Source organism: Trachemys scripta, chromosome 20 (assembly GCF_013100865.1).
Source record: "Trachemys scripta elegans isolate TJP31775 chromosome 20, CAS_Tse_1.0, whole genome shotgun sequence".
Classification (NCBI taxonomy): domain Eukaryota; kingdom Metazoa; phylum Chordata; order Testudines; family Emydidae; genus Trachemys; species Trachemys scripta.
The window spans coordinates 18,308,821-18,334,259 of NC_048317.1; the positions used below are offsets into that span (position 1 = coordinate 18,308,821).

Here is a 25,439-nt window from a genome sequence, read left to right on the forward strand (position 1 = left end):
CAAGGACCAGTATGTAGTCCAGAATCTTTGGTATCAGGGCCTTAGCTGGGTTTACATCATTTTGAGTTGTCTACATGGAAAATCTTTTCCACTTTGAGGAGCAAGTCTTCCCACAGGAGGGTTTCTGACTCTGTAGAAGGATCTCCTGGACCTGCAGGGAGCAGTCTCCATCAGTCCTGTTGAACCTTCCAACATCCAGGCCATCAGATGCAGCAAGCACAGGTCCAGGTGCAATACCAGCCCCTGGTTCTGCAATTGCACATCCAGGTAGGTGGAAAAGTATATTAGTGGGAATGTCTACAGGAGACCTGACAGCCAAACTTGTCTCAGCCAGTAAGAGGTTATCATTATGATCATAGCTTGGTCCCATCTGATCTTGGATATTGAGACCACTGAAGTAGAAAGATGTCTGTAAGGGAGTGGGACTAAAACCTCCCATGGAGCAGAAGTCCTTGCACGTGGCATTGTTCACCATGCAAATAGGCCTATGGTGGGAATAGCCCACCAGCAAAACACTGGGTCTAGGGATGGATTTCCGCGTTCCTGCTCAGGAAGGTGCCAGGTTGTTGCTGACCCCTGTTCAGTGCAGAGCTACTGGAATCACTGGGTGTCAGTGGCACCATTTCCAGAACACGATCACCTCCAGGCAGGAAGGAGATGATTGAGTACCTCCCTGCTTGTTTATGTAGCGCAGGGATCGGCAACCTTTCAGAAGTGGTGTGCCGAGTCTTCATTTATTCACTCTAATTTAAGGTTTTGCGTGCCAGTAATACATTTTAACGTTTTTAGAAGGTCTCTTTCTACAAGTCTATAATATATAACTAAACTATTGTTGTATGTAAAGTAAATAAAGTTTTTTAAAAGTTTAAGAAGCTTCATTTAAAATTAAATTAAAATGCAGAGCCCCCTGGATCGGTGGCCAGGACCCGGGCAGTGTGAGTATCACTGAAAATCAGCTCGTGTGCCGCCTTCGGCACGTATGCCATAGGTTGCTTACCCCTGATGTAGAGTATCACCAGAGTATCGTCCATAAGGATCTGCACTGTGGCATTCCAGAGGGCAGGCAAGAATGCTATGCAAGCCAGCCTGATGGCTCTTAGTTCTAAGACATTCACATGGAGTTTTAGATCATCCTGAAGCCAGAAAGCTTGCATCTGCAGGTGGTTCAGGTGGACACTCCAGCCTGTGACCAGCACCATCATCAGGGAGGGGACTAAGAAAGGTACCCCTTTTCTTACGTACAATGGGTCTAGCCACCATTTGAGGTACTGCAGGACATGGGGTAGGTCCGAGACTTGTTTGGTCATAAGGTGCCGAGATGGGGAATAGACTGTCCTCAGTCAGTGTTGCAGGAGGCTGAGGTGAAGTCTGGCAAGTAGAGCCACATATGTGCACACGGACATAAGGCCAAGGGTCTCAGACATGTACACACTGTGGTTGTTGGCCTTGTCTGCGGGTCACACACTACAACTTGTCCTCAGTTTGGCAAAAACTTTCCTCAAAGGAGTTGAGCAGAGTTCCTTTGAACTCTTAACGTCTGTGCCGGTACAAGAGACAACATCTCATGGTTCACCAGGAGTCCCAAGTGGGAGAATGGAGTGAGGATATGAGCTGCTTTGGTCTCCCCTCAGGATCTGCCTCTGACCAGCCAATTGTCTAGATAAGGGGAGACAGATTCCTTGTTTCCTTAGATGGTTGGCCACCACAGACAGACGCTTGGTGAACATTCTTCACTCCGTAGAGTGTCAAGAGAGCAGAACCCTGTACTGATGATGGTCGGGCCCCACTGCGATGCTCGATACCTCCTGTGGGCTGAGCGGATGGCGATGTGGAAGTATGTATCCTGAAAATCAAGAGCCACAAACCAGTGGAGCTTGGAGCCAATGGAGGCAAATATTACCATCCTGAACCTGAGATGGCATATGTATTTGCTGAGTCTCTTCAGATCTAGGATAGGTGAAGACCCCTTTTTTTCTTTGAGACAGGGAAATATCAGGTTTAGAAGCCTCTTCCCCTGCACTCCTGAGGTACCTCTTCTATGGCTCCTAGGCAAGGCAACGGGGGCCACTTCTGTTCGTTATAGGCTCTTGTTAAAAGGGTGCCTGAAGAGGGATGGGGCGGGGGTGGGTGGATATGAGGTAGGGAATGGAACTGGACAGAGTAGCTCTGGGCGATGATCTCCAGCCCCATCTGTCTGTTGTTAGCACAGACCATGCCCAGTGGAATGGGGTGAGGTGGCTTCCAAAGGTCGTGTTCAGTGGACTGGTTATGCAGTTCTTGACTGTCCAATCAAATGTGCTGATGGGTCATCATGGGGCTGAGGAGCAGGAGGGTTGTTGACATGCCTTGTACCTTTGCTGGCCTGGTACTCTGAATGTCTGTGGTAAAACGGGATATGTTGGTGCAATGATTGAGAGCAGTATGCATTTCTAGAGGGTGGGGAGTGTAGTTTCCCAGAAAGCATAGGTCGCATTGGAATCAGTGAATGTAGGGTGCTCTCGGTCCATTCACTGAACTGCTCTGAAGCCTCGAAGGGCAAGTTCTGGTAGTTGCTGGCCAGACCAGTGCCAATGCAAGTATGCTGGAGGTTAAGTCTGTAGAGACCCTCTGGTTTATTGGTGGCACTGCTCTTAGACCTCAGTGGTGACGGGTCTCTGCTAGACTCCAATAGAGAGGCATGTCCTGGGGATAGTGAAGAGGACAACATTTCTTCCATAGGCAGCATTGATAGAAAAGGTGGCACTGGTATCAAGGAGTGTGTGGGTGCTACTGCGTATGTCTGTGCCGACTGCGGCTCTGGTGCACTCCCAGTCTGTACTGCCAGTACCAGAATCGACATCAATGGAGGTACTTCTGGTACCTGTACCAGTGGAGTCTGCTGCAGCACAGTGTTCTCCTCTCCATTCATCTTCAGCGCCACATGCGACTTGGTCGGCTTGTCTCCCAATGTCTTCCTGTGATCCTTATTATGGGAGGACACCGAGCTCCTGCCCTGATGGCTAGGGAGACCCCTCTTGAAACCCTATTTCCATGTCTGGGCTACTGATGGCTTGGCCCTAATGTCCACACTGCTGCCAGTGCTGGCTCTGGCTTCGGTGCTGTTTTGTTTGCACAGGTCTTTGGCATGGCCTGCCTGTTGTGCTGGAAGATGCAGGCTTGATCACTAAAGGGGTCTGAGCTTGGCTCTTCTGCATCCAATGCCACTCTCATAGCTTGCTCCAGAAGACAGAGATTCAGCCTCATATCCCTTGACTTGTGGGTTCCTGCAGGGGAGGATAGGCAAACCGAGTCTTTGCTTGGGATGCGAGGCTCTCCCCAGCAGAACAAGTACCTGCTGTGCCTGTCGTTCAGAGGAATCAGCCCATCGCAGGAGGAGTGGGGCTAGAAGGCAGCATGTTTTGAGTCTGCCATTCGAAGCTCCTGTACAGGGGGGCTGTCTCTATGGGCAGGTTGTACAGGGGAGCTGCAAGCAACTGTTAGTTTGACAAGCGCTAAGAACAGAGTAGGCCAATAAAAATAAAGAATGAAGGTGGTTCTGAAGAATCTCAGAAGATCTGAAGGAGTTTTTTGATAAGTTTAGCTGGAGTGAAAGACTAGTGGGTCAGACACCAATCTAGGCTGTCTCGCAGCCATGGGTGGTAAGAGGGAATTGAGGGAGGGTTGTGACTGCCTGTCCTTTCTGACCTGGCAGGGGAGCACAAAGAGACACAGGGCACATGCTTGTCCCTGCCAAGTACTGCAATTCAAAAGAATCCAATGTCATGTATGTGAGACGCATGCACACCTACAGTGGATCCTCACCGACGTACACAATGGTGAACACTACAGGAGTGCAATGTGACAGAGTTAATGCTGGTAACGGCACCAAAAGGTGAAGAGGCCAAGGGATCACAGCTACATAGAGGCAAGAGGGGAAGAGCAGGGATGGGGTGCACGTCACAGGAGGATCGGGGAGGAGCTCCACACCACTGGGGAGCAGCCAGGGAAGAAGAGCCAAGCCCCAGAAGCAGAGTCTGTGGAAAAGAAGAGCAGTGGCAGCCCAGCCTCCCAGTTCGCATCAGCCCCACAACCTGGGCTGCAATCCCAGACACTCACCTGTTTAGCTGCTATCTCTTCATCGCGCCCATCTCCGATCACCACGTATGTTACTTTCTTTCCAAATCGCGACACAATCCTCTCAAAACAGCTCTCTTTACCTGCCAAAACACACCCCAATGGTGAATGCTCGTGGGAGCAGCACTATCCACCCCAACACAGGCCCACCCTGCCTGGCCAAGGGCAGACTCTCGTTTGGTTCCTTTCACAAGGCTACCATCTCCTCGGCAAGGACAGAACACCTGCTTTGGACTCTACTGGTAAATGATTAGGGGTCTGGAGCACATGACTTATGAGGAGAGGCTGAGGGAACTGGGATTGTTTAGTCTCCAGAAGAGAAGAATGAGGGGGGATTTGATAGCAGCCTTCAACTACCTGAAGGGGGGTTCCAAAGAGGATGGAGCTCGGCTGTTCTCAGTGGTGGCAGATGACAGAACAAGGAGCAATGGTCTCAAGTTGCAGTGGGGGAGGTCTAGGTTGGATATTATGAAACACTATTTCACTAGGAGGGTGGTGAAGCACTGGAATGCGTTACCTAGGGAAGGTGGTGGAGTCTCCTTCCTTGGAGGTTTTTAAGGCCCGGCTTGACAAAGCCCTGGCTGGGATGATTTAGTTGGGGTTGGTCCTGCTTTGAGCAGGGGGTTGGACTAGATGACCTCCTGAGGTCCCTTCCAACCCTGATATTCTATGATTCTAAGCTGTTCCTATTCACAGGAGCAGCTGGAGAGAGCCAGGCATCAGGGATTTCTCATTTGCATAGTGCTGATTTCCTATTGCAGGATAGAGAGATGGTCATTTTCAAAGCACACAATACAAATGCTGGCTCCTTCTCTGATGGGGGAGCCCCAGTCCATGTCTTTTTCAAATCCAGTACTGGGCTGTCTAGAAGGATGAGCTCACAGCCACTGCAGGCTAGAGGAGCTGGGCACCAGGGAGAGATTTGTCTGTACCTGCCACTCTCTCCCAAAGGATTGTCTGGAAACACCAAGCAACTATAGATCTAGCTCCAGTGACTAGATGGGCCCATCTGCCATATCCAGGCCATTTGAGGGATGCAAGCCAAGGGGTTCCCCAACAGGACTGCTAGCCAGTTCAGACATCACGCAGCTGCTATGCCATTCCTGAGAGGGTGCAGTACACTCCCCCACCCAGCTGGCTCTACTGTCCGGTGCTGAGGAGGGTAAAGTCATGGCCTACCCTCATACTCTGTCAGGTATCTAGCTCCCAGAGGCATGCCAGCAGGGCCTGTGCTCTCCATGGGATTCTGGCCAGCAGCACCAGGGCCCTCCCTTCTCCTGCACATCCCAACACAGGGCTTGACCAAAACTGGAGATTGAGAGGGACAGTGAGACTCTGCCAATTGAGCAAACCTCTTTCAAGTCCCTTTCGCAATGGCTCTCTGTCTGCTGCAGCACTATATGTCAGGTGGCTGCAGACTCTATTTCCTAAAGAGGTTTTACTGAAGAGTCTTAAATCTCAAATATCTACAGATAAGAATGTGTTAAAACAATCTGAATACTTCAGGAGTTGTACTGAAGCCATATTCTGTGCTGTCTGTGGAGTGCCCAATGACAAGGATGAGGGCAGAAGTCCTCAATTGGCAGTCTTGGGCAGTGCTGTTCAAACTTAGCTGTGTTACTGGGGACTTGTCTACGTTAGGGTTTTTTGCATCTGGGCAGCTACCCGAGTGCCAAACTAGCATGGATGTTCTTACCCCAGGATAAGCTGTGAAGGTACAAGCCCTGCATTATGCTAGTGCAGTCCATCCACACTGGCAATGTAGCAACAGTGCTAAAATCCCTGACATAGTTGAGCCCTGGCTCTTCCTCTAGAGGTCCCAGCCAGCACTCTCAAACAGGCACCCCTGGCAACAACAAAGAGCTATTTGGAGCAATAACCTTACCTATTTTTGTAGCACTATAAATATTTTCAATGGGGAACACTTCTCCCAAGCCGTACAAGAGAACTTTGGCAAGAGCTGGCACCAGCTGTGTCGTCGTGATCAGGACATTCACACAATTTTTTCTAAAGGGTAAAAGAAGAAACAATGAAAACCAGCCATGGCAGAGGGTGCAGGGGCTGGCTCTGGACAGCTGGCTTAGGCAACCATAGCAGGGGCCATGTGCTCTGCTGGACACTGCTGTACTTTTCAAAGCAGATCATGATTTAGCCTCTCTCTTTTTGCCTGCTGAAAAAGTCTCCTTGCTCTCCCCTTCATCCCTCTCTTACATTTAGCACTTTTTGTACATCCCTCCTCTTCTTTACACTGCATTCAGTGCCTTTAACAGTAGCTGGGCTCTGTCTGTCACTACTGCTTTCTGTTCCAAGTCACTGACATCAGCACTCAAGTCAGTTGGAGTCTGAGCTAAGAACACAGCAGCAAGGCAATATGCTCTTATGCAGAAGTCCGTCCCTCACTCCCCTGGGGTGGGGGAGGCAGCACCTTTGGCCACTGGGAAAGGAGCACTCAGTTTCAGTTCTGAGCACTTTCAAGACATTAACAAACACCTGCCGAAGCCAGGCCCAGCATACAAACAGAGGGCTGCTGTATCCCAGGTCTCTGAGGGGGGAGGAAACACAAAGTGGGAGGGAACAGAGAGAGCCCAGGGGATCCAAATGCTGCTAAGGAATAGGTAGCTAGAGGAAGTGGTGCATGGGTACTGCAACCATTAGCTGCAACCTTTTGCTCTGCTTTTCGGCACTGGTGTGTTGCCATAATGCTAGGCAAGCAGCAAGGTAAGAAGATCACTATGCCTGAGCACCCTGCCCCTCCACAAGTTCTGCTGAGTTACTCTCTGTTCTGATAGAGGCATGGGCACTGCAGCGGGGCCTGGGCAGCTGGTCACGGACAGTTACTGTTGAGTGACACATACTTGGCCCCATTTCCATACCTGGACTGTATGAGAAGTAGGGATTTTAATGCAGTTCCCAGCCAGGAATCCGTTAACACTTCTATATCAGCCCGTAGTCTCTGCAAAGCTTCCCTCTTCTGTGGGCTGAGGAGGCCTATAGGAGGTGCAGACAAACAAAAAGCTCCTTAGAAAACCAAGGCATGTTAGAAGGGTTGTTTCAAACCTGGCTGTGAGATTAGGAAAACAACAGCTGGTAAATCAGTTTCCATGCACACAGATGACATGGCTGGGAAGTCAGGATTGTAATTGGTGTTTGAATTCTAAGGAGTGTGGGGAAGAGGAAACAGGGCAGGCATTTCATGATACTTTGACATGATTGTGTAAAACTAGCTCTTAGAGTACTGACAGTACAATTTGTTCCATTTTGTTCCATTCCAAAGTGCACTGAGTGAAGGACAAGGAGCTAGGTAGGAACTCCTGGGTTGTATTCCCAGTCCTGACACTGACTTACTACTGTGTGGCCTTGGGCAAGTCTATAATCTCTATGTACCTGAACTTCCCCATTTGTAAGAAAGGAAAAATGCTGACCTAACATCCTCGACATTGGGGCAGAGATATCTGTGCAGCACACTGAAGCAGTAAAGCACTATATTTATAGATTCATAAGACCTGAAGGGACAATTCTGATCATCCCGTCTGACCTCCGGGATGTCAGAGAATTCCATCCAGTAAATCCTGTACCAAGCCCAGAATGTATGTTTGAGAGCTAGAATACAGATCTTTTAGAAAGAGACTTCCAACTTTAGTTAAAAGACGTAAATACAAGGGTTAGTAGTGCTGTCACCAGTACATTTGCACATCCCACTACCGCTCCTGGGTTAGTGTGGGCAATACAGAGTTTTGGGGTTGTTAGGAGAACACTTTTTGTGGGAAGAAGGGAAGAGAAGAAACTGGATAAGGAATTCAAAGAATTCTGCCAACAAATTTTAATAAAAAGACGCACCAGACTGTGGGCCCAGCAGTCTGAACAGTGCACACAGCGCACATTTCAGGAAAACTTGCTGCAGTTAAGGATGAATCCAGTGAACCTAGGGAGACCTAGGCAGCGTGATAACGTGCAACATTTCACACTCCTCACCAGCTAACATTGTGCCAATTCACCTCAGTCCTGACCTCCAGCAACTCTAGTCCAGCACCATACCAATACAAGCTAAGCCTGGCTAATGCAAACAAGGCCTAACACGCTGCAATTCCAGTCATGGGATTCTCTATCTCACATCACAGACCAATCTCATTCTGCACTCTGTACTGCTGAACAACCTTTCGAACATCTCCCTTTTTCACATGGGAAACAAATTAAGGTTTGTGAAAATAAATGTTGAATGTAGAATGATTTATTTCAAGCTATTTAAGGTGAGCAATATGCAGCTATTTGTACAAAAGCAGCTCCAATGGGACATTTTACATTTAATGGAAAGATTATAACTGCTAAAGGCACTGGAGGCTGATCAAGGCGACTTACATAACTAGCAAATCGCTTCAGATTGCCTTTCAGTTCTGGCCTTTCAGTTCAGTTCAGAGTCTCAATGTGTGGATGAGACGATGGCGTAGAGAGGAGGGGTTTAGATTTATTAGGAACTGGGGAAACTTTTGGGATGGGGGAGCCTATACAGGAGGAATAGGCTCCATCTAAACCAAAGTGGAACCAGACTGTTGGCACTTAACATTAAAAAGGTTGCAGAGCAGTTTTTAAACTAAGAGATGGGGGAAAGCCGACTGCTGCAGAGGAACACGTGGATCGGACAGAGACTTCTCTTAGAGGAGAGTCTATTGATAGATTTCAGAGTAGCAGCCGTGTTAGTCTGTATCCCCCACTCTCACAGATCTTGGGAGACAGACCTGTCCTCGCTTACAGACAACCCCCCAACCTAAAGCAAATACTCACCAGCAACCACACATCACTGAACAAAACCACCGACCCAGGAAGCTATCCTTGCAACAAAGCCCGATGCCAACTCTGTCCACATATCTATTCAAGTGACATCATCATAGGACCTAACCACATCAGCCATACCATCAGGGGCTCATTCACCTGCACATCTACCAATGTGACATATGCCATCATGTGCCAGCAATGCCCCTCTGCCATGTACATTGGCCAAACCGGACAGTCTCTACGCAAAAGAATTAATGGACATAAATCTGACATCAGGAATCATAACACTCAAAAACCAGTGGGAGAACACTTTAACCTGTCTGGCCATTCAATGTCAGACCTGCGGGTGGCAATTTTGCAACAGAAAAGCTTCAAAAACAGACTCCAGCAAGAAACTGCTGAGCTGGAATTGATATGCAAACTAGATACAATCAACTTAGGCTTGAATGGGGACTGGGAATGGCTGAGCCATTACAAACATTGACTCTATCTCCCCTTGTAAGTATTCTCACACTTCTTATCAAACTGTCTGTACTGGGCTAGCTTGATTATCACTTCAAAAGTCTTTTTTCTCTTACTTAATTGGCCTCTCAGAGTTGGTAAGACAACTCCTACCTTTTCATGCTCTCTGTATATGTATATATATCTCCTCAATATATGTTCCATTCTCTGCATCTGAAGAAGTGGACTGTAGCCCACGAAAGCTTATGCTCAAATAAATTTGTTAGTCTCTAAGGTGCCACAAGTACTCCTGTTCTTTCTATTGATAGAGATTCTCTAGGTTTTAGTCAGGAGGAGAGGATGGAAGAGGATAAAGTAGGGGCCAGATCAGACAAGAAACATTCACATAAAAAAGAATCCGACACATCAGAAAAGGGCAGACAAATAAACAGTGACAAGTTTTTAAAGTGCTTGTACACAAATGCTAGAAGTCTAAATAATAAGATGGGTGAACTAGAGTGCCTCGTGTTAAAGGAGGATATTGATATAATAGGCATCACAGAAACCTGGTGGAGTGAGGACAATCAATGGGACACAATCATCCGAGGTACAAAATATATTGGAAGTACAGAACAGGTCATGTAGTGGGCAGGGGAGTGGCACCATATGTGAAAGAAAATGTGAAATCAAATGAAGTAAAAATCTTAAGTGAATCCACATGTTCCATAGAATCTCTATGGATAGTAACTTCATGCTCTAATAAGAATATAACAGTAGGGATCTATTATCGACCACCTGACCAGGACAGTGATAGTGATGATGAAATGCTAAGGGAGATTAGAGAGGCTATCAAAATAAAGAACTCCATAATAGTGTGGGATTTCAATTATCCCCATATTGACTGGGAACATGTCACCTCAGGACGAAATGCAGAGACAAAATTTCTCGATACTTTAAATGACTGCTTCATGGAGCAGCTGGTACAAGAACCCACAAGGGGAAAGGCAATTCTCGATTTTGTCCTGAGGGGAGCACAGGATCTGGTCCAAGCGGTAACGCTTGGAAATAGTGACCATAATATAATAACAACTTTAACATTCCTGTGGTGGGAAGAACATCTCAACAGCCCAACACTGTGGCATTTAACTTCAGAAAGGGGAACTATGCAAAAATGAGGGGGTTAGTTAAACAGAAATTAAAAGATACAGTGGCTAGAATGAAATCCCTGCAAGCTGCATGGACACTCTTCAAAGACACCATAATAGAGGCCCATCTTAAATATATACCCCAAAATAAAAAACACACTAAAAGAACTAAAAAAGAGCCACCATGGCTTAACAGCCATGTAGAAGAAGCAGTGGGAGATAAAAAGGCATCTTTTAAAAAGTGGAAGTCAAATCCTAGTGAAGTAAATAGAAAGGAGCATAAACACTGCCAAATTAAGTGTAAAAATGTAGTAAGAAAAGCCAAAAAGGAGTTTGAAGAACAGGTAGCCAAAAATTCAAAAGGTAATAACAAAACGTTTTTTAAGTATATCAGAAGCAGGAAGCCTGCTAAACAACCAGTGGGGCCCCTGGACGATCGAAATACAAAAGGAGCACTTAAAGACAATAAAGTCATTGCGGAGAAACTAAATGAATTCTTTGCTTCAGTCTTCACGGCCGAGGATGTTAGGGAGATTCCCAAACCTGAGCCGGCTCTTGTAGGTGACAAATCTGAGGAATTGTCAGAGATTGAGGTGTCACTAGAGGAGGTTTTGGAATTAATTGATAAACTTAACAGTAGCAAATCACCGGGACCAGATGGCATTCACCCAAGAGTTCTGAAAGAACTCAAATGTGAAATTGCGGAACTACTAACTATGGATTGTAACCTGTCCTTTAAATCGGCTTCTGTACCCAATGACTGGAAGATAGCTAATGTAAAGCCAATATTTAAAAAGGGGTCTAGAGGTGATCCCGGCAATTACGGACCGGTAAGTCTAACGTCAGTACCAGGCAAATTAGTTGAAACAATCGTAAAGAATAAAATTGTCAGACAAGTAGAAGAACATAAATTGTTGGGCAAAAGTCAACATGGTTTCTATAAATGGAAATCATGTCTTACTAATCTATTAGAGTTCTTTGAAGGGGTTAACAAACATGTGGACAAGGGGGATCCAGTGGACATAGTGTACTTAGATTTCCAGAAAGCCTTTGACAAGGTCCCTCACCAAAGGCTCTTACGTAAATTAGGTTGTCATGGAATAAGAGGGAAGATCCTTTCAACAATTGAGAATTGGTTAAAAGACAGTAGGGGCATTGCCAGCAGATCGAGGGACGTGATCATTACCCTCTGTTCGACACTGGTGAGGCCTCATCTGGAGTACTGTGTCCAGTTTTGGGCCCCACACTACAAGAAGGATGTGGAAAAATTGGAAAGAGTCCAGCGAAGGGCAACAAAAATGATTAGGGGGCTGGACCACATGACTTATGAGGAGAGGCTGAGGGAACTGGGATTATTTAGTCTGCAGAAGAGAAGAATGGGGGGAGGATTTGATAGCTGCTTTCAACTACCTGAAAGGGGGTTCCAAAGAGGATGGATTTAGACTGTTCTCAGTGGTACCAGACGATAGAACAAGGAGTAATGGTCCCAAGTTGCAGTGGGGGAGATTTAGGTTGGATATTTGGAAAAACTTTTTCACTTGGAGGGTGGTGAAGCACTGGAATGGGTTACCTAGGGAGGTGGTGGAATCTCCTTCCTTAGAGGTTTTTAAGGTCAGGCTTGACAAAGTCCTGGCTGGGATGATTTAGTTGGGAATTGGTCCTGCTTTGAGCAGGGGGTTGGACTAGATGACCTCCTGAGGTCCCTTCCAACCCTGATATTCTATTCTATGATTCTATGACAGGGAACAAAGGGTAGGAATAAATGGTAAATTTTCAGAATGGAGACGGGTAACTAGTGGTGTTCCCCAAGGGTCAGTGCTAGGACCAATCCTATTCAACTTATTCATAAATGAAAAGGGTAAACAGTGAGGTGGCAAAGTTTGCAGATGATACTAAACTGCTCAAGATAGTTAAGACCAAAGCAGACTGTGAAGAACTTCAAAAAGATCTCACAAAACTAAGTGATTGGGCAACAAAATGGCAAATGAAATTTAATGTGATTAAATATAAAGTAATGGACATTGGGAAAAATAACCCCAACTATACATGCAATATGATGGGGGCGAATTTAGCTACAACTAATCAGGAAAAAGATCTTGGAGTCATCGTGGATAGTTCTCTGAAGACGTCCACACAGTGTGCAGCGGCAGTCAAAAAAGCAAACAGGATATTAGGAATCATTAAAAAGGGGATAGAGAATAAGACAGAGAATATCTTATTGCCCGTATATAAATCCATGGTACGCCCACATCTTGAATACTGCGTACAGATGTAGTCTCCTCATCTCAAAAGAGATATACTGGCATTAGAAAAGGTTCAGAGAAGGGCAACTAAAATGATTAGGGGTTTGGAACAGGTCCCATATGAGGAGAGATTAAAGAGGCTAGGACTTTTCAGCTTGGAAAAGAGGGGACTAAGGGAGGATATGATAGAGGTATATAAAATCATGAGTGATATGGATAAAGTGAATAAGGAAAAGTTATTTACTTGTTCCCATAATGTAGGGGCCACCAAATGAAATGAATGAGTAGCAGGTTTAGAACAAATAAAAGGAAACTCTTCTTCACACAGCACACAGGAACTCCTTGCCTGAGGAGACTGTGAAGGCTAGGACTTTAACAGGGTTTTAAAAGAGAAATGGATAAATTCATGGAGGTTAAGTCCATTAATGGCTATTAGCCAGGATGGCTAAGGAATGGTGTCCCTAGCCTCTGTTTGTCAGAGGGTGGAGATGGACGGTAGGAGAGAGATCACTTGATCATTACCTGTTAGGTTCACTTCCTCTGGGGTACCTGGCATTGGCCACTGTCGGAAGACAGGATACTGGGCTAGATGTACCTTTGGTCTGACCCAGTACGGCCGTTCTTATGGCCAATGCATTTTCAACACATAAAAATGATGAAACATGTCACTGGAAGAGTGGCCATGTCCCTGAAGCTAGGAAATGGAAACAATGAAGGGTCTGGGCTCTCCCAAAGGGTGGATCCCATATGCTGCCTTAAGGGGTCGTGACTTTGCTAATGCCCAAGCACCAGGACAAGTAAAAGTTACTGAATGTGGAACAGCTTCTAGCAAGAACCCCGCTTTATGCATGATGCTCAAACTCCACCCTGTGGTCAAGGTTCCAGCACTTGTGCACACACGTGTGGCCTGCACTCACCTCCAACGTTGCTTTTGTGCTTGTCATAGATCTCTCGCACTCTACGATAGCGGAAAGCCAGTTTTCTCATCCAGTCCACTCCCCCCTGTGCCCCCACGGTGGAGCTGTTATTTGCGTTGCTTCCTGAGCCACTGAAGCCGTCCGTGGAGAAACTGTAGTTACTAGAGCAGAAAAACAAACCTGTTACACAAGCTACAGCAGCAGGCTGGCTGACACCCTCCTAACTGGTGGTGTTCTAGGTTCACTCTCTGCCCATGGCTGATCAAGCCTCTGGGACCACCAGTCCTTCCCCCCATTGCAGGCAGGACCTGTCTACACTAAACGGGCCTGTTCCTTAGCACCAGTGAAGATGGGGACTCTTTGCGCTCACTGGGCAATTTACTTCAATGCTCAACTGGTCTCACTACTGCACCTGAGCCGTTGCATTTCAAGTGTGAGATTATTCCTCTTGCACTTCCTCAACTACAGAAACTGTCTTCTCCTCCCTCAGCTAACACCTCCCAGTTATATAGCATTATATTCCCCTTTAATCACCTCTCCTCCAGGCCATAGTAATCAATTGTAATCACTCTCTTTTCATAGGTCTCATCTTCTCTCATTGGCATCATTCTTCTCAACCCTCAACTGAGGAGACAGGAAGCACTCCACGCAGCGTCCCCAGCACAGTCTGAACAGGTCAAGAGGTCTTTGCTTTACTGGAAATGCTTCTCTCTACACACACATAATGGCACTTGTTTCTGCACTAAGGCTTTCTAAATAAGTCACTTTCCCTTTTTCACTGCTGAGCTCGAACTGCCACATTTCCTGGCTTCGAGACACTGGATTTTTTTTTTTTTTTTTAAGTGAAAAGTTCTAATAAATTTGTTTAAATTCAAATATGTATCAGATATGTATCTAGAACCTAAACTACATAAAAGCTACCTCTGAGAATCCCTCCTGGTTTAGGGCATCTCACTAACCTCACGTTGCACTTCAGATCATATTGTATTGAGATGCACAAGCCAGAGACTGCCTGTAGGAGCCCATTAGCTATCTTCCTCATTTGGTGGTTCCCCATTAAGATCTTGCTGCCTCTCAGCCAATGTGTTCCAGTTTTCTTTGCAGTTGCTTTCTGACTTCCTGCTTTCATTGGCTTCTATACAAAAAGGTTTCACTGAAATCTAGTTAAGTCACATTTAGGGTATGTCTATCCTTACCTCCGGGTCCGGCGGTAAGCAATCGATCTTCTGGGATCGATCCCGGAAGTGCTCGCCGTCGACGCCGGTACTCCTGCTCCGCGAGAGGAGTACATGGAGTCGACGGGGGAGCCTGCCTTCCGCGTGTGGACCCGCGGTAAGTTCGAACTAAGATACTTCGACTTCAGCTACGTGAATAACGTAGCTGAAGTTGCGTATCTTAGTTCGAAGTGGGGGGTTAGTGTGGACCAGCCCTTACTGTGTTACCTGTCTCCCTCAGGCCAGCAGATTTGTCAAGTGCAGTCTAGGTTTACTGAGCCCATGCTGCTTACTACCCATAATTCTTTCCTCTAGGTATTTAGACAATTTTTTCATAATTCAGTCCAAGATTGTCTGGTACTGTATTACACTCAAACTAATGTGTCAGTAGTTCTCCCATTAAATAGACTGGAACCGAATCTGCCTTTTCAATTGTCAGGTGATAGGGTACAATTTCCAAGGTAAGGACATGCCATTATAAATGCTGTCAGTGGTATTCTCTAGCCTATTTACATTTCACACCTTGTTTGCTTTTTTGCACCGAGTCGATGCATTCACAAACATGACCACAACCATAGCCTGGTCTCTTTTTCTGAAGCGTTAATTTGGAAGCCAAAGTAGTTCAAATTATTCCTTTCAACGTGCTTTTCCCTGAACTTGTCAATACCCGAGTTCATCTGCAAGCATGTTGCTCAGTCACCTAGTTGTGTTAGGTTCCTCTGAAGTTCCTTGCAGTCTTCTGTGACCATTTTAACTTAATTATATTGGTGTCACTTAATTAATGGTCCAACTGTAGTTATATCTCAGACCGACACCTGAGTGTTATGTGAACCCAGATCACAAAAAGCCTCTCCTCTTGTGTGCTCTAAACCCTTTGTGTAGAGGGTCAAGAGGCTGCTTTGCTAAACCCTATCCCAGCTGACCAGTTTCCATGTGAATAGCTGAAATTTTAGAAATTTGTCTTTCGTTTCTCTCAGCACTGTGCACTTGCTCTCACTATCCTAATCTGGGTAAACTGGGAGAGGGGGGAAAACACTTTCTGAACCCTCTATGGCTGCTTCATCTCTTTGTGGACAGTTTCTTTGGTGTAAATTCAATCAAGCCAATTTGCAAAAACCATCATATATGGAGGGGCAGCAGCCAGTCCAAAACCTGACTGCAGAATGGTCTGGCGAGAGCAGAGCTGCCTGTATGGGAGGAGATTCAGGCCTAGCAAGTGTCAAGGACACCCCTGCCAGGGAGAAGAAATGAGATGCCAAGGACCACCGCCACCTCCCCTCCCACAAGGAGAAGCACAGATACCACCCAGACAGCTGCACCCATCTTGTCTCCTCAATATTGTTCTAATATTGCTTTACTTTGAATCAAAGTGTAGAGTTGGCCCAGGGAAAGTGGGAAGCTTAGATTGGGAGATGGCCCCTCTATGATAAACTGTGAGAACCACAAACAAAGGAGTAAGCCTGTGCTGGCCAAAATGATCTAGAAGGCCTTTCTAGCTTGTGTCAACCATTCGCCCTAGGTCACAGCTGCACGGTGTCATGTCAAAGACTCTGGCAGGACTTTCAGAGGGCAAGATCTCAGACTTTGAGCCTGTTTCAACCACCAGATAGTACAACTGAGCACACAAGTGGTTATGCTGGATTGTTTGGCTAAGAAGCTTCCCCTTCCCCCACAGCCTCTCTTGTAGTAAATCTCTCAAACAGAGAAGCACTAAACCAGGTGCTCACTCCACATACGTCTTGAATATACCACCTTAAGTCTTGTCCATTGTCATCTGACGCAACATCTTCTACATGCACCTGGTCACACTCCTGTTGAAGACAAAAGACCCACAGATTGCTGTAGCTGAGGAATGCACTGATAGAACAGAAATTGGCTGGTTGTATATGTACAAATCTTAGATTACCCAACAGGATTAGCAAACTGGTTTAGATGAAATCTTCCATCCTGTCTCCCAAAACGAACCTTTCTGAGGTTCAAAGAACTTCAGTTATCTTCGCCTCTCACATTTCAGATTTCATTCCTCAGCACCTCTGCACTTGCAGGTTCTGGCCAAGACTGGAACTTAGAGTACCAGAAATGTCTGGACAGAGTTTGCTCCCATGACATTTCAATTCAGGTTTGCGACTCAAAGGTTCAGAACATTTGAACAAATAATTGAAATTGTCGGAGTTTACCCTGACTGAACTTCTGATGCTCACTTAGAGTGACAAAGTGAGTGAGGTGGACCAACTGTGAGCCCCACACAGCATGTCTATGCTGCTGTTAGAAACCCACAACTGGCTCATGCCAGCTGACTCAGGCTCACGGGGTTTGGGTTGTCGGGCTGTTTACTACAGTGTAGACTTCTGGGCTTGGGCTGGAGCACAGGCTCTAGGACCCTGCGAGGTGGGAGGGTCCTAGAGCTTGGGCTGCAGCCAGAGCTTGGAGTCTACACTGCAATTAAACTGCCACACAGTCCCAGCCCAAGCCAGCTGGCACAGGTGTCTAGTGCAGCGTAGACATACCCACAGAGCTCTTCTTCAGGTCTGGGGGAGGTACTCCGAGCATCATAGCTACATGCAAGGTGGAACAGATTGTTCAGCATAAGTAGTTAGTACCTATTGTAAGGGACAATTCAAGGTAGAGTGGCCCGTTACACCTCTGCAGTTATAGGACACAAAGAAGGGGTTAGTGGGTTACAGATTGTTATAAGCAGCCATAAATCCAGCATCTCTGTTCAGTCTGAACAGTTTCAGCCAAAAAAAAAAAAAAAAGCAACCCCAAACCTGAAAACAAATTTTGAAAATTTAAAAATACATCAATTTGACATTGTTTCAAATCAACATTTCAAATAAAATGTTGGTTCGAATTGACATTCAAAACATTTGTTTGAGCCAAATGAATTTTTTTCTTGTTTTTTTGTTTTGTTGAGAAAAACAGAGAAAAATCAGTTTTGGTTTGAAACTAACCTTTTTATTTTGTTTTTATGATGTTTCTGTTTGGACACCAAACAAACAAATCAGTCATTGGCTCGGTCTAGTTAAAACACTGGTGGCTGCCTGGAGCCTAGTCTAAACTACTGATCCCAACATCGCTCTGCCCATTTGAGCTGAACCAGTGGTAGCAAACATGAGGAACTGGAGAAAGAGCCCAGAACAGACACCACCAAAGGACCAGGGGAAACTTAGGTTTGTGTCCTGCACTATATTCAAAGTGCAGAGGTTGCAATGTTGTTGATGGGAACTGGGACCCATGGACCCCTTGGTGCCAACTGGCAGAGGGCACAGAGAGTGCAGGGGTTTTACAGGGATCCCCTGGATCAGAGATCTGCATAATAGTTCACCAGAGGGTGGCATGTGAGATATGATTCTTAATAATCATAGTGAAATGTGTATACAGATAATATTTAAAGCATTATGTATCTATACTAAAAATTATGTTCTTAAAAGTCTTGAAGTTAAGGCAGGTCACCAGGATGTGAGAGAGCTGCGACATGCTCCTTTCTCCTTTCAGGCAGGAGGTAACAGATATCTACCTACCTGTCTGGCCATTTGAATATTGAAGGTGAATTGCTGACTGTATTTAAGATACATTTTTTCTGTAATACTTTTGTTCTGAATAAATACTTTGCTTTATGAAGGCTGGCTAGTCAATTGCCTCAGAGACAGTAGAGCTGCAGGTGCTGATCTAAATTCAGACGTGCTGGGACAACCACAGTGAACTGCAGGAGAAATTGCAGCTGAAATCCCCAGTCTAAAGGGAGAAACTCACAGGACTCTGCCCTGAGAAATGTCTCAGACTCTACCCATCAGTTAAGTGGGATGCCAGCAAAGAGTCTACAAAAGAGTCAGAAGTGCAGTAACATCGGAAACTGTGACAGGTGGCAATAGGGAGATTATAGTCAATTCAAAATCCTCACTTCAATGCCTTTAATTAGCCCAAAGTGCATTTCCTACAGTAGTAACATCATAGAACATGTTTACACTTGTATCAAATTCAGGTTAATGCAGCCAAGATTAAGCAATCGCTTATAAATGTCAAGGCAAAATCATTTACGTAGCTCCTTCTACCTTGGAACACTGAGTTGCCAGCAAGAGAGACTGTATTTTGGGCTTTACCATCTCAGACCATCCAGACTGCACTGTGCGGAGGAGACCTGATAAGCATCATGAGCTGGAATGGTGACATAAATTGACTGCTTTCTTTGTAAAGCTCAAAGCCGAACAGGGCCAGCAGAAAATTAACAAAAAAATACGTTTTTGAAAACACCAATGAAATATTTTTAATTTTTCTAATCTTTGCATTTTTAAAAGCAATTGTGGAGTACCCTGAGATGCTCACACATGTAATAGCTCATGGTTCCTGATCTAAACCCAGCAGCTATAGTGTTATTTTTTAAAAATAGAACTGTATACTCAGGGGCAATGTAGACTAGAATTTATAGTAAGGGACTAGATGTCAGTAAGATCTGATTTCTATTCCCAACCATTTATTTGCAGAATCTGAAGTACTTCCACACCTCCTTGGGGTAAGCCATATTTATTATATATAATATTCTAATTTATAATGAATGATTATGATTGGCTGAGTAAAGCGAGGCCTTACACACCTCAACAGCATTTCTGTATTTGTCAATTACAGCAAGCTGATTGACAGAGTACATTCCATTTTGTATGATCTTGGCTCACACATCAGCTTTGTTCCTGTACAGCTTTAGTTCTGGTAGATGCTATTAGATTTTCATATTAAGTTCTGCTTCACACTTGTGTTTGTCATTAGAAATAGTATTCTCATCAGGAAGTTTCTGATGTTTAGGTTCCTGAACAAACAACTGGCACATACCTCTAAGTCATTGAAAAATAAGTGTGTGTCGGCCACTTCAAAAATCATCTCCTCCATTGTCAGACCTGAACCAATCACTAGAGTTGGGTCCTGGAAAACAAGACAGGAAAAGAAAATTTTGCCCTGGTTCTGTACTAAAATAGAGATAAACCTCTTGCCAATGAAGTTTCACAGGATTCCCACTGGATCCCAAGGCTAGAATGTGCTGGCATGGGGATTTTTTTTTCATACCATTCAATTGTATGGATTGTAATATTCCAAAAATATTGTGGGCACTTGAAGAAAAGCCAGATTCTAGTAAAGTATCAAAGCAAAACAAATCAAACTCCAGCGCTCTACAGTTTGGACAGATATACTTCCAGCAGCAAAACAGAAAAATTATTTGTGATTGTTCAGTATGTTTCGGAGAGGCTCTATTTATCTTCACTCTATATTGGAAACTCACTTATTCATACTAATGCCAGGGACATGCTTTGTTAATTACTGGAGTTAGCAAGAAAGTGACCACACAATAAAAAAGCAAGCTTAATGTGCTTTGCTCATTTATTTTGAAAATTATAGAGCAGCTGTAATACTGACATATTTTTAAAATGTAAAACAAATATTTTTATTTTTAGTTTACATTTAAGCACTTAAAATATTTGACAAATGAAACCTCCAAATGATTAAAGTTATTATATGATCTCAGCACAAAGGGGCTGAAATTACACAGTGCATGATCCTTAATTTCTGCCAGCATCTGCACTTCAAAAATACATCAATTCATAGCCTTGTACTTAATTAAAATGAATGTGTTTGCAGTCTTCACCTCCTAGCTCTGTAGGTACTTGATCTAGTATTCTCTTCTTTGAAGTGGTTACCCCTTTGTTCAAATAAAAGGGGAGGTTACTTACCTGTAAACTGGCAGTTCTTCAAGATGCGTGGTCCCTATCTGTATTCCTCTGAGGGTTATGCGCATGTGCCATGCGCCCAGAGCCGGAGCTTTTCAAAATAGTAGTGTCCATCAGTCTGTGCAAGTGCCTCTGCATTGCCTCGTGGTTTCGCCTGAGGCGACAAAGGGCAGAGCGGACCAACTGCGTCTCCAGTTCCTTCTCCACCACAGAGGGGAAAGAGGGTGGAATTGGAATACAGATAGGAACCACACATCTCAAAGAAAAAACGGTTACCTCTCGTAACTGTTGTTCTTCGAGATGTGTTGCTCATGTCCATGCCAATAGGTGTGTGAGCACGCCGCGTGCATGATCGCCGGAAAGCTTTTCCCCTAGTGGTACCTGTCAGGTCAGCTATGGAGACCCCTAGAGTGGCGCCTTCGTGGCGGTGTATATATGTCCCTGCCGACCCGCTGCCTGCTCAGTTCCTTCTTGCCAGAATACTCTGACAGTGGGGAGGCGGGTGGGATTTGGCATGGACATGAGCAACACATCTCGAAGAACAAGTTATGAGAGGTAAGTAACCGTTTTTTTTTCCTTCTTCGAGTGATTGCTCATGTGCATTCCAATAGGCGACTTCCAAGCAGTTACCCCAGGGGAGGGGTCGGAGTTCACCTAATCACCGAGCGTAGGATGCCCTACCAACCCAGTATCATCCCTCGACTGCTGGGTGATCGCATAGTGGGAAGTGAAGGTGTGAACTGAAGACCAGGTCGCCACCTTGCAGATGTCCTGGATAGGGACCTACGCCAGAAAAGCTGCGGACACCATCTGCGCTCTGGTAGAGTGCGCCGTAATCGGAGGGGCTGGAACTTTGGCCAGGTCATAGCAAGTCCTGATACAGGATGTGATCCATGATGAGATGTGCTTGGACGAGATCGGGAGCCCCCTCATTCTTTCTGCGATAGCAATAAAGAGCTGCGGTGACTTACAAAACGGCTTTGTGCGTTCAATGTAACATGTTAAGGCACATCTAACGTCCAAGGAATGGAACATGTGCTCCCTGTTAGTGGCATGGGGTTTAGGAAAGAACACAGGTAAGAATATATCCTGGTTCACATTAAACTGGTAGACAACCTTAGGCAGGAATGCAGGGTGTGGGGGCGTAGCTGCACCCTGTCTTTATAAAATACCGTATAAGGTGGTTCAGAGGTCAGTGCCCTGAGTTCAGATACCCTTCCAGTGGAAGTTATAGCCACCAGAAAAGCCACCTTCCAGGAAAGGGTGGAAAGAGGGCAGGTAGCCAGGGGCTCAAAGGGGGGCCCCATGAGCGAGGATAGGACCAGGCTGAGGCCCAGGGGGGAACAGGCTGACATACTGGAGGATAAAGTCTGTCCAGGACCTTAAGAAACCTGCCCACCATGGGGTTACCGAACACTGACCCATCCGCCGTTCCCGGGTGAAAGGCCGAAATGGCCGCAAGGTGTACCCGCAGGGATGATATTGCTAACCCCTGGTGTTTGAGATATAAAAGATAGTCCAAAATAAGGAGAATTGGGGCTGATTGTGTCTCAGTTCCTCTTTGTCAAGACCAAATGGAGAAATGCTTCCACTTAGCCAGGTAAATGGCTCATGTGGAGGGTTTCCTACTTCCCAACAGGACCTCCCTCACTGAGTATGAGCACTGAAGCTCAAGAGGATTCAGCCATGGAGTTTCCACACCATAGGTGGAGGGACTCCAGGTTGGGGTAATGTAGACAGCTGTGGTCCTGCGTGATTAGGGTCGGAGAGAGAGGGAGCGCTACTGGTCCGTCCACTGAGAGGTTCAGTAACATGGTGAACCAGTGCTGGCGAGGCCACGCTGGCACTATGAGGATCAGGAAAGCCCTGTCCTGACGAGTCTTGAGGCGCATTCTGTGTATGAGGGGGAATGGCAGGAACGCGTACAGCAGCTGACCCGTTCATGATAAGTGAAAGGCATCCACGGTGGAGCCTCGGTTGTGGTTCAGGAAGGAGCAGAATCTCTGGCACTTCCTGTTGCTCTGCATTGCAAAGAGGTCCATGTGGGGAGAGCCCCATCTGTGGAAAATTGAGTGAGCGATGTCCAGTCTGAGGGACTACTCGTGGCCATGGAACGAGCGGCTGAGGCGGTCTGCCAGCTCCTTCTGCGCCCCCGGAAGGTGTGACGCCTGCAGGTGTATGGAGTGCGCGATACAGAAGTCCTACAGCGTGAGGACTTCCTGACAGAGGGGAGAAGAGTGAGCATTCCCATTTGTTTATATAGAACATCGCTGCAGTATTGTCCATGATCACGGATATGCACATGACCTGAAGACGAGCCTGAAACGCCTGGCTTGCCAGGCGAACCGCCCTCAGCTCCCTCATGTTAATGTGCAGTGATCTCTCTGCATGGGACCAGAGGCCTTGGGTTCTGGTATTGCCCAGATGCGCTCCCCAACTGAGCGCTGAGGCGTCCATAACCAACGAAAGCGTGGGTTGGGGTTTTGCAAAGGGTACACCCGCACAAACCAGCTGTGGGTGCAGCCACCAGTGGAGAGAGTAGAGAATGCGAGGTGGGAGGGTCACTATTGAGTCCAATGGGTCCCTGCCCTGCCTGTGCACCTGCGCTCTCCATGCCTGGAGGGGCCGCAGGCGCAGCCTGGCGTGCTGTACCACGTATGTATAGGCCACCAGGTGCCCCAATAGTCTCATACAATTTCTGACCATGGTTGTGGGGAAGTGGAGAAGGGTCTGGATAATGTCTGTGAGCGCTTTGAAATGCGGTTCCAGAAGGCATGCCCTCACGTGCGTGGAGTCCAAGAGAGCGCCGATGAACTCTATCCTTTGTGTGTGGGTCAGTGTGGACTTGGGCTCGTTCAATACAAGTCCCAGCCTGTGAAACGTAGCCCAGGCCACGGACATGTGCTCTGCTACCTGTGCTTGGGACTCGGCCTTGATGAGCCAGTCATGCAGATACGGGAATACCTGCACCTGGCGCTTGCGGAAGAAGGCCGCCACTACCGCCATACACTTGGTGAACACCCGGGGGGCCATTGACAGGCCAAATGGGAGTACCCTGAACTGGTAGTGCCGGCCACTGACCATGAATCTGAGAAAGCGTCTGTGGGCTGGGATAATAGCAATGTGAAAGTATGCGTCCTTCAAGTTGAGGGCGGCGTACCAGTCTCCCGGATCCAAGGAGGGAATGATGGAGGCCAGAGAGACCATGCAAAACTTCACCTTTATGAATGTGTTGAGGTCTCATGGGTCCAGGGTAGGCCAATGCCCACCCTTGGCCTTGGAGGATGAGGAAATACCAGGAGTAGACCCCCTTGCCCCATAATTCCTGAGGAACCTCCTCTATTGCCCCTAGAGCGAGGAGCAATTGCACCTCTTGTAAAAGGAGTTGCTCGTGAGAGGGGTCCCTGAAGAGGAACGGGAAAGGGGGTTGGGAGGGCGGGAGGGAACAGAATTGGATAGAATATCCTGCCCCCACCATGCTGAGGACCCAGCGGTCTGACGTGATCTGAGACCAAGCGCGGTAGAAGCGAGAGAATCGATTCACAAGGGGGGGGAGGGATAAAAGATGGCAACTGGTGCACCGGCCTCGGGCGCATCTTCAAAAGTTGGGCTTGGGGTCAGGGGGTTGTTTGGCTGAACCCTGGCCTTGGCCTGAGGAGGACTGAGGTGGGCACCTCCTATTATTTCTGCCCCTCCTCCAAGGGGGATCTTGCCAAGGAGGCCCTGGGTAGAGGCGGGATGGGGGCTGAGGTCTAAAGGGCTTTCTCTGAGGCGCTGGGGTGTGTAGGCCCAGAGACTCCAGAATCGCCCGAGAGTCCTTCAGGCTGCACAGGCGCGTGTCCGTATTTTGGGTGAACCGGCCTCAGTCAAATGGGAGGTCCTGTATAGTGTTCTGGACCTCTGGCGGGATACCCGAAACCTGTAGCCATGCACTGTGCCTCATTGCTATTGCGATGGCCATGGTTCAAGCCGCAGAGTCTGCCATGTCCAGGGCTGCCTGGAGAGCAGTCCGAGATACTACTCTACCCTCCTCAAGGAGCACACCAAACTCCTTGCACGAATCAGCTGGGATTAACTCCTGAAACTTAGCCAACAAGCTCAAGAATTAATTATCGGCTAAGTTCTGCCTGCTGATTTACTACGTGAAGCTGGAGCCCACCAGTTGAATAGTCTTTACGGCCAAAGAGATCCAGTTTCTTGGCGTCACGTGACTTAGGTGCAGGACCTGGTTGTCCTTGTCACTCCTTGCGGTTTGCCGCATCAACCACCAAAGTCCCCGGTTGGGGGTGGGTAAAAAGGTGCTCATAGCCGTTTTGTGGCACAAAGTAACGTCTCTTGACCCCTTTAGCCATTAGTGGTACAGAGGCCGGGGTTTCCCAGAGCACCTTCATGGTATTCTGAATTGTCCTTATGAGGGGACCCTAGAAGGACCCTCGGGAGTGAGGATGTCCAGCATCGGATCTGAATCCTCCATAACCTCCTCTGCCTGGAAGTTGAGGTTAACGTCCATCCTCCTAAGGAGGTCCTGGTGGCCTTTGGTGTCCATTGGTGGTAGAGTGGTGGAGGTGCCCGCCACCCCTCGTCCGGTGAGGAAGAGGAATTGGTTCCCGGGATGGGGTCTTCCTGCCCCTCAGGTTCTCTAGTTCCCAAGTACCTCGGAGCAGCCCACGACCGGAGAATCAGGTGCCACTGACGTCGGTGGAGATGGGGCTGTGATTGTATGTGGCCACTCAACAGCCACGTCCCGTGCTGGGTCCTCAGGGGCCCTAGGGGTGTAGCGTGCCATCGACGTCACTGATGGAGGGGCATGGGGGGCCGATACCACCGATACCGGCCTAGATCCCTGACCTTGAGCCTGGTGGTAGGCCCCAAAAGGCCACTG

At 47.0% G+C, this 25,439-nt stretch overlaps 1 protein-coding gene across 4 annotated transcripts in view; it reads right to left on the reverse strand.

Annotated features, from left to right (window-relative positions):
• Positions 1–25,439, reverse strand: part of EYA3 (EYA transcriptional coactivator and phosphatase 3) — a 133,264-nt gene that overhangs the window by 7,952 nt on the left and 99,873 nt on the right. For all 4 annotated transcript variants that reach the window (XM_034753752.1, XM_034753753.1, XM_034753751.1 and 1 more), the window contains 6 exons: positions 19,668–19,757; positions 16,596–16,654; positions 13,630–13,790; positions 6,987–7,101; positions 5,999–6,120; positions 4,096–4,196 (listed from right to left, as the gene is read on the reverse strand). In XM_034753752.1, the coding sequence (XP_034609643.1) occupies positions 4,096–4,196; positions 5,999–6,120; positions 6,987–7,101; positions 13,630–13,790; positions 16,596–16,654; positions 19,668–19,757 (648 nt within the window). The remainder of the gene's footprint in view (positions 1–4,095; positions 4,197–5,998; positions 6,121–6,986; positions 7,102–13,629; positions 13,791–16,595; positions 16,655–19,667; positions 19,758–25,439) is intronic.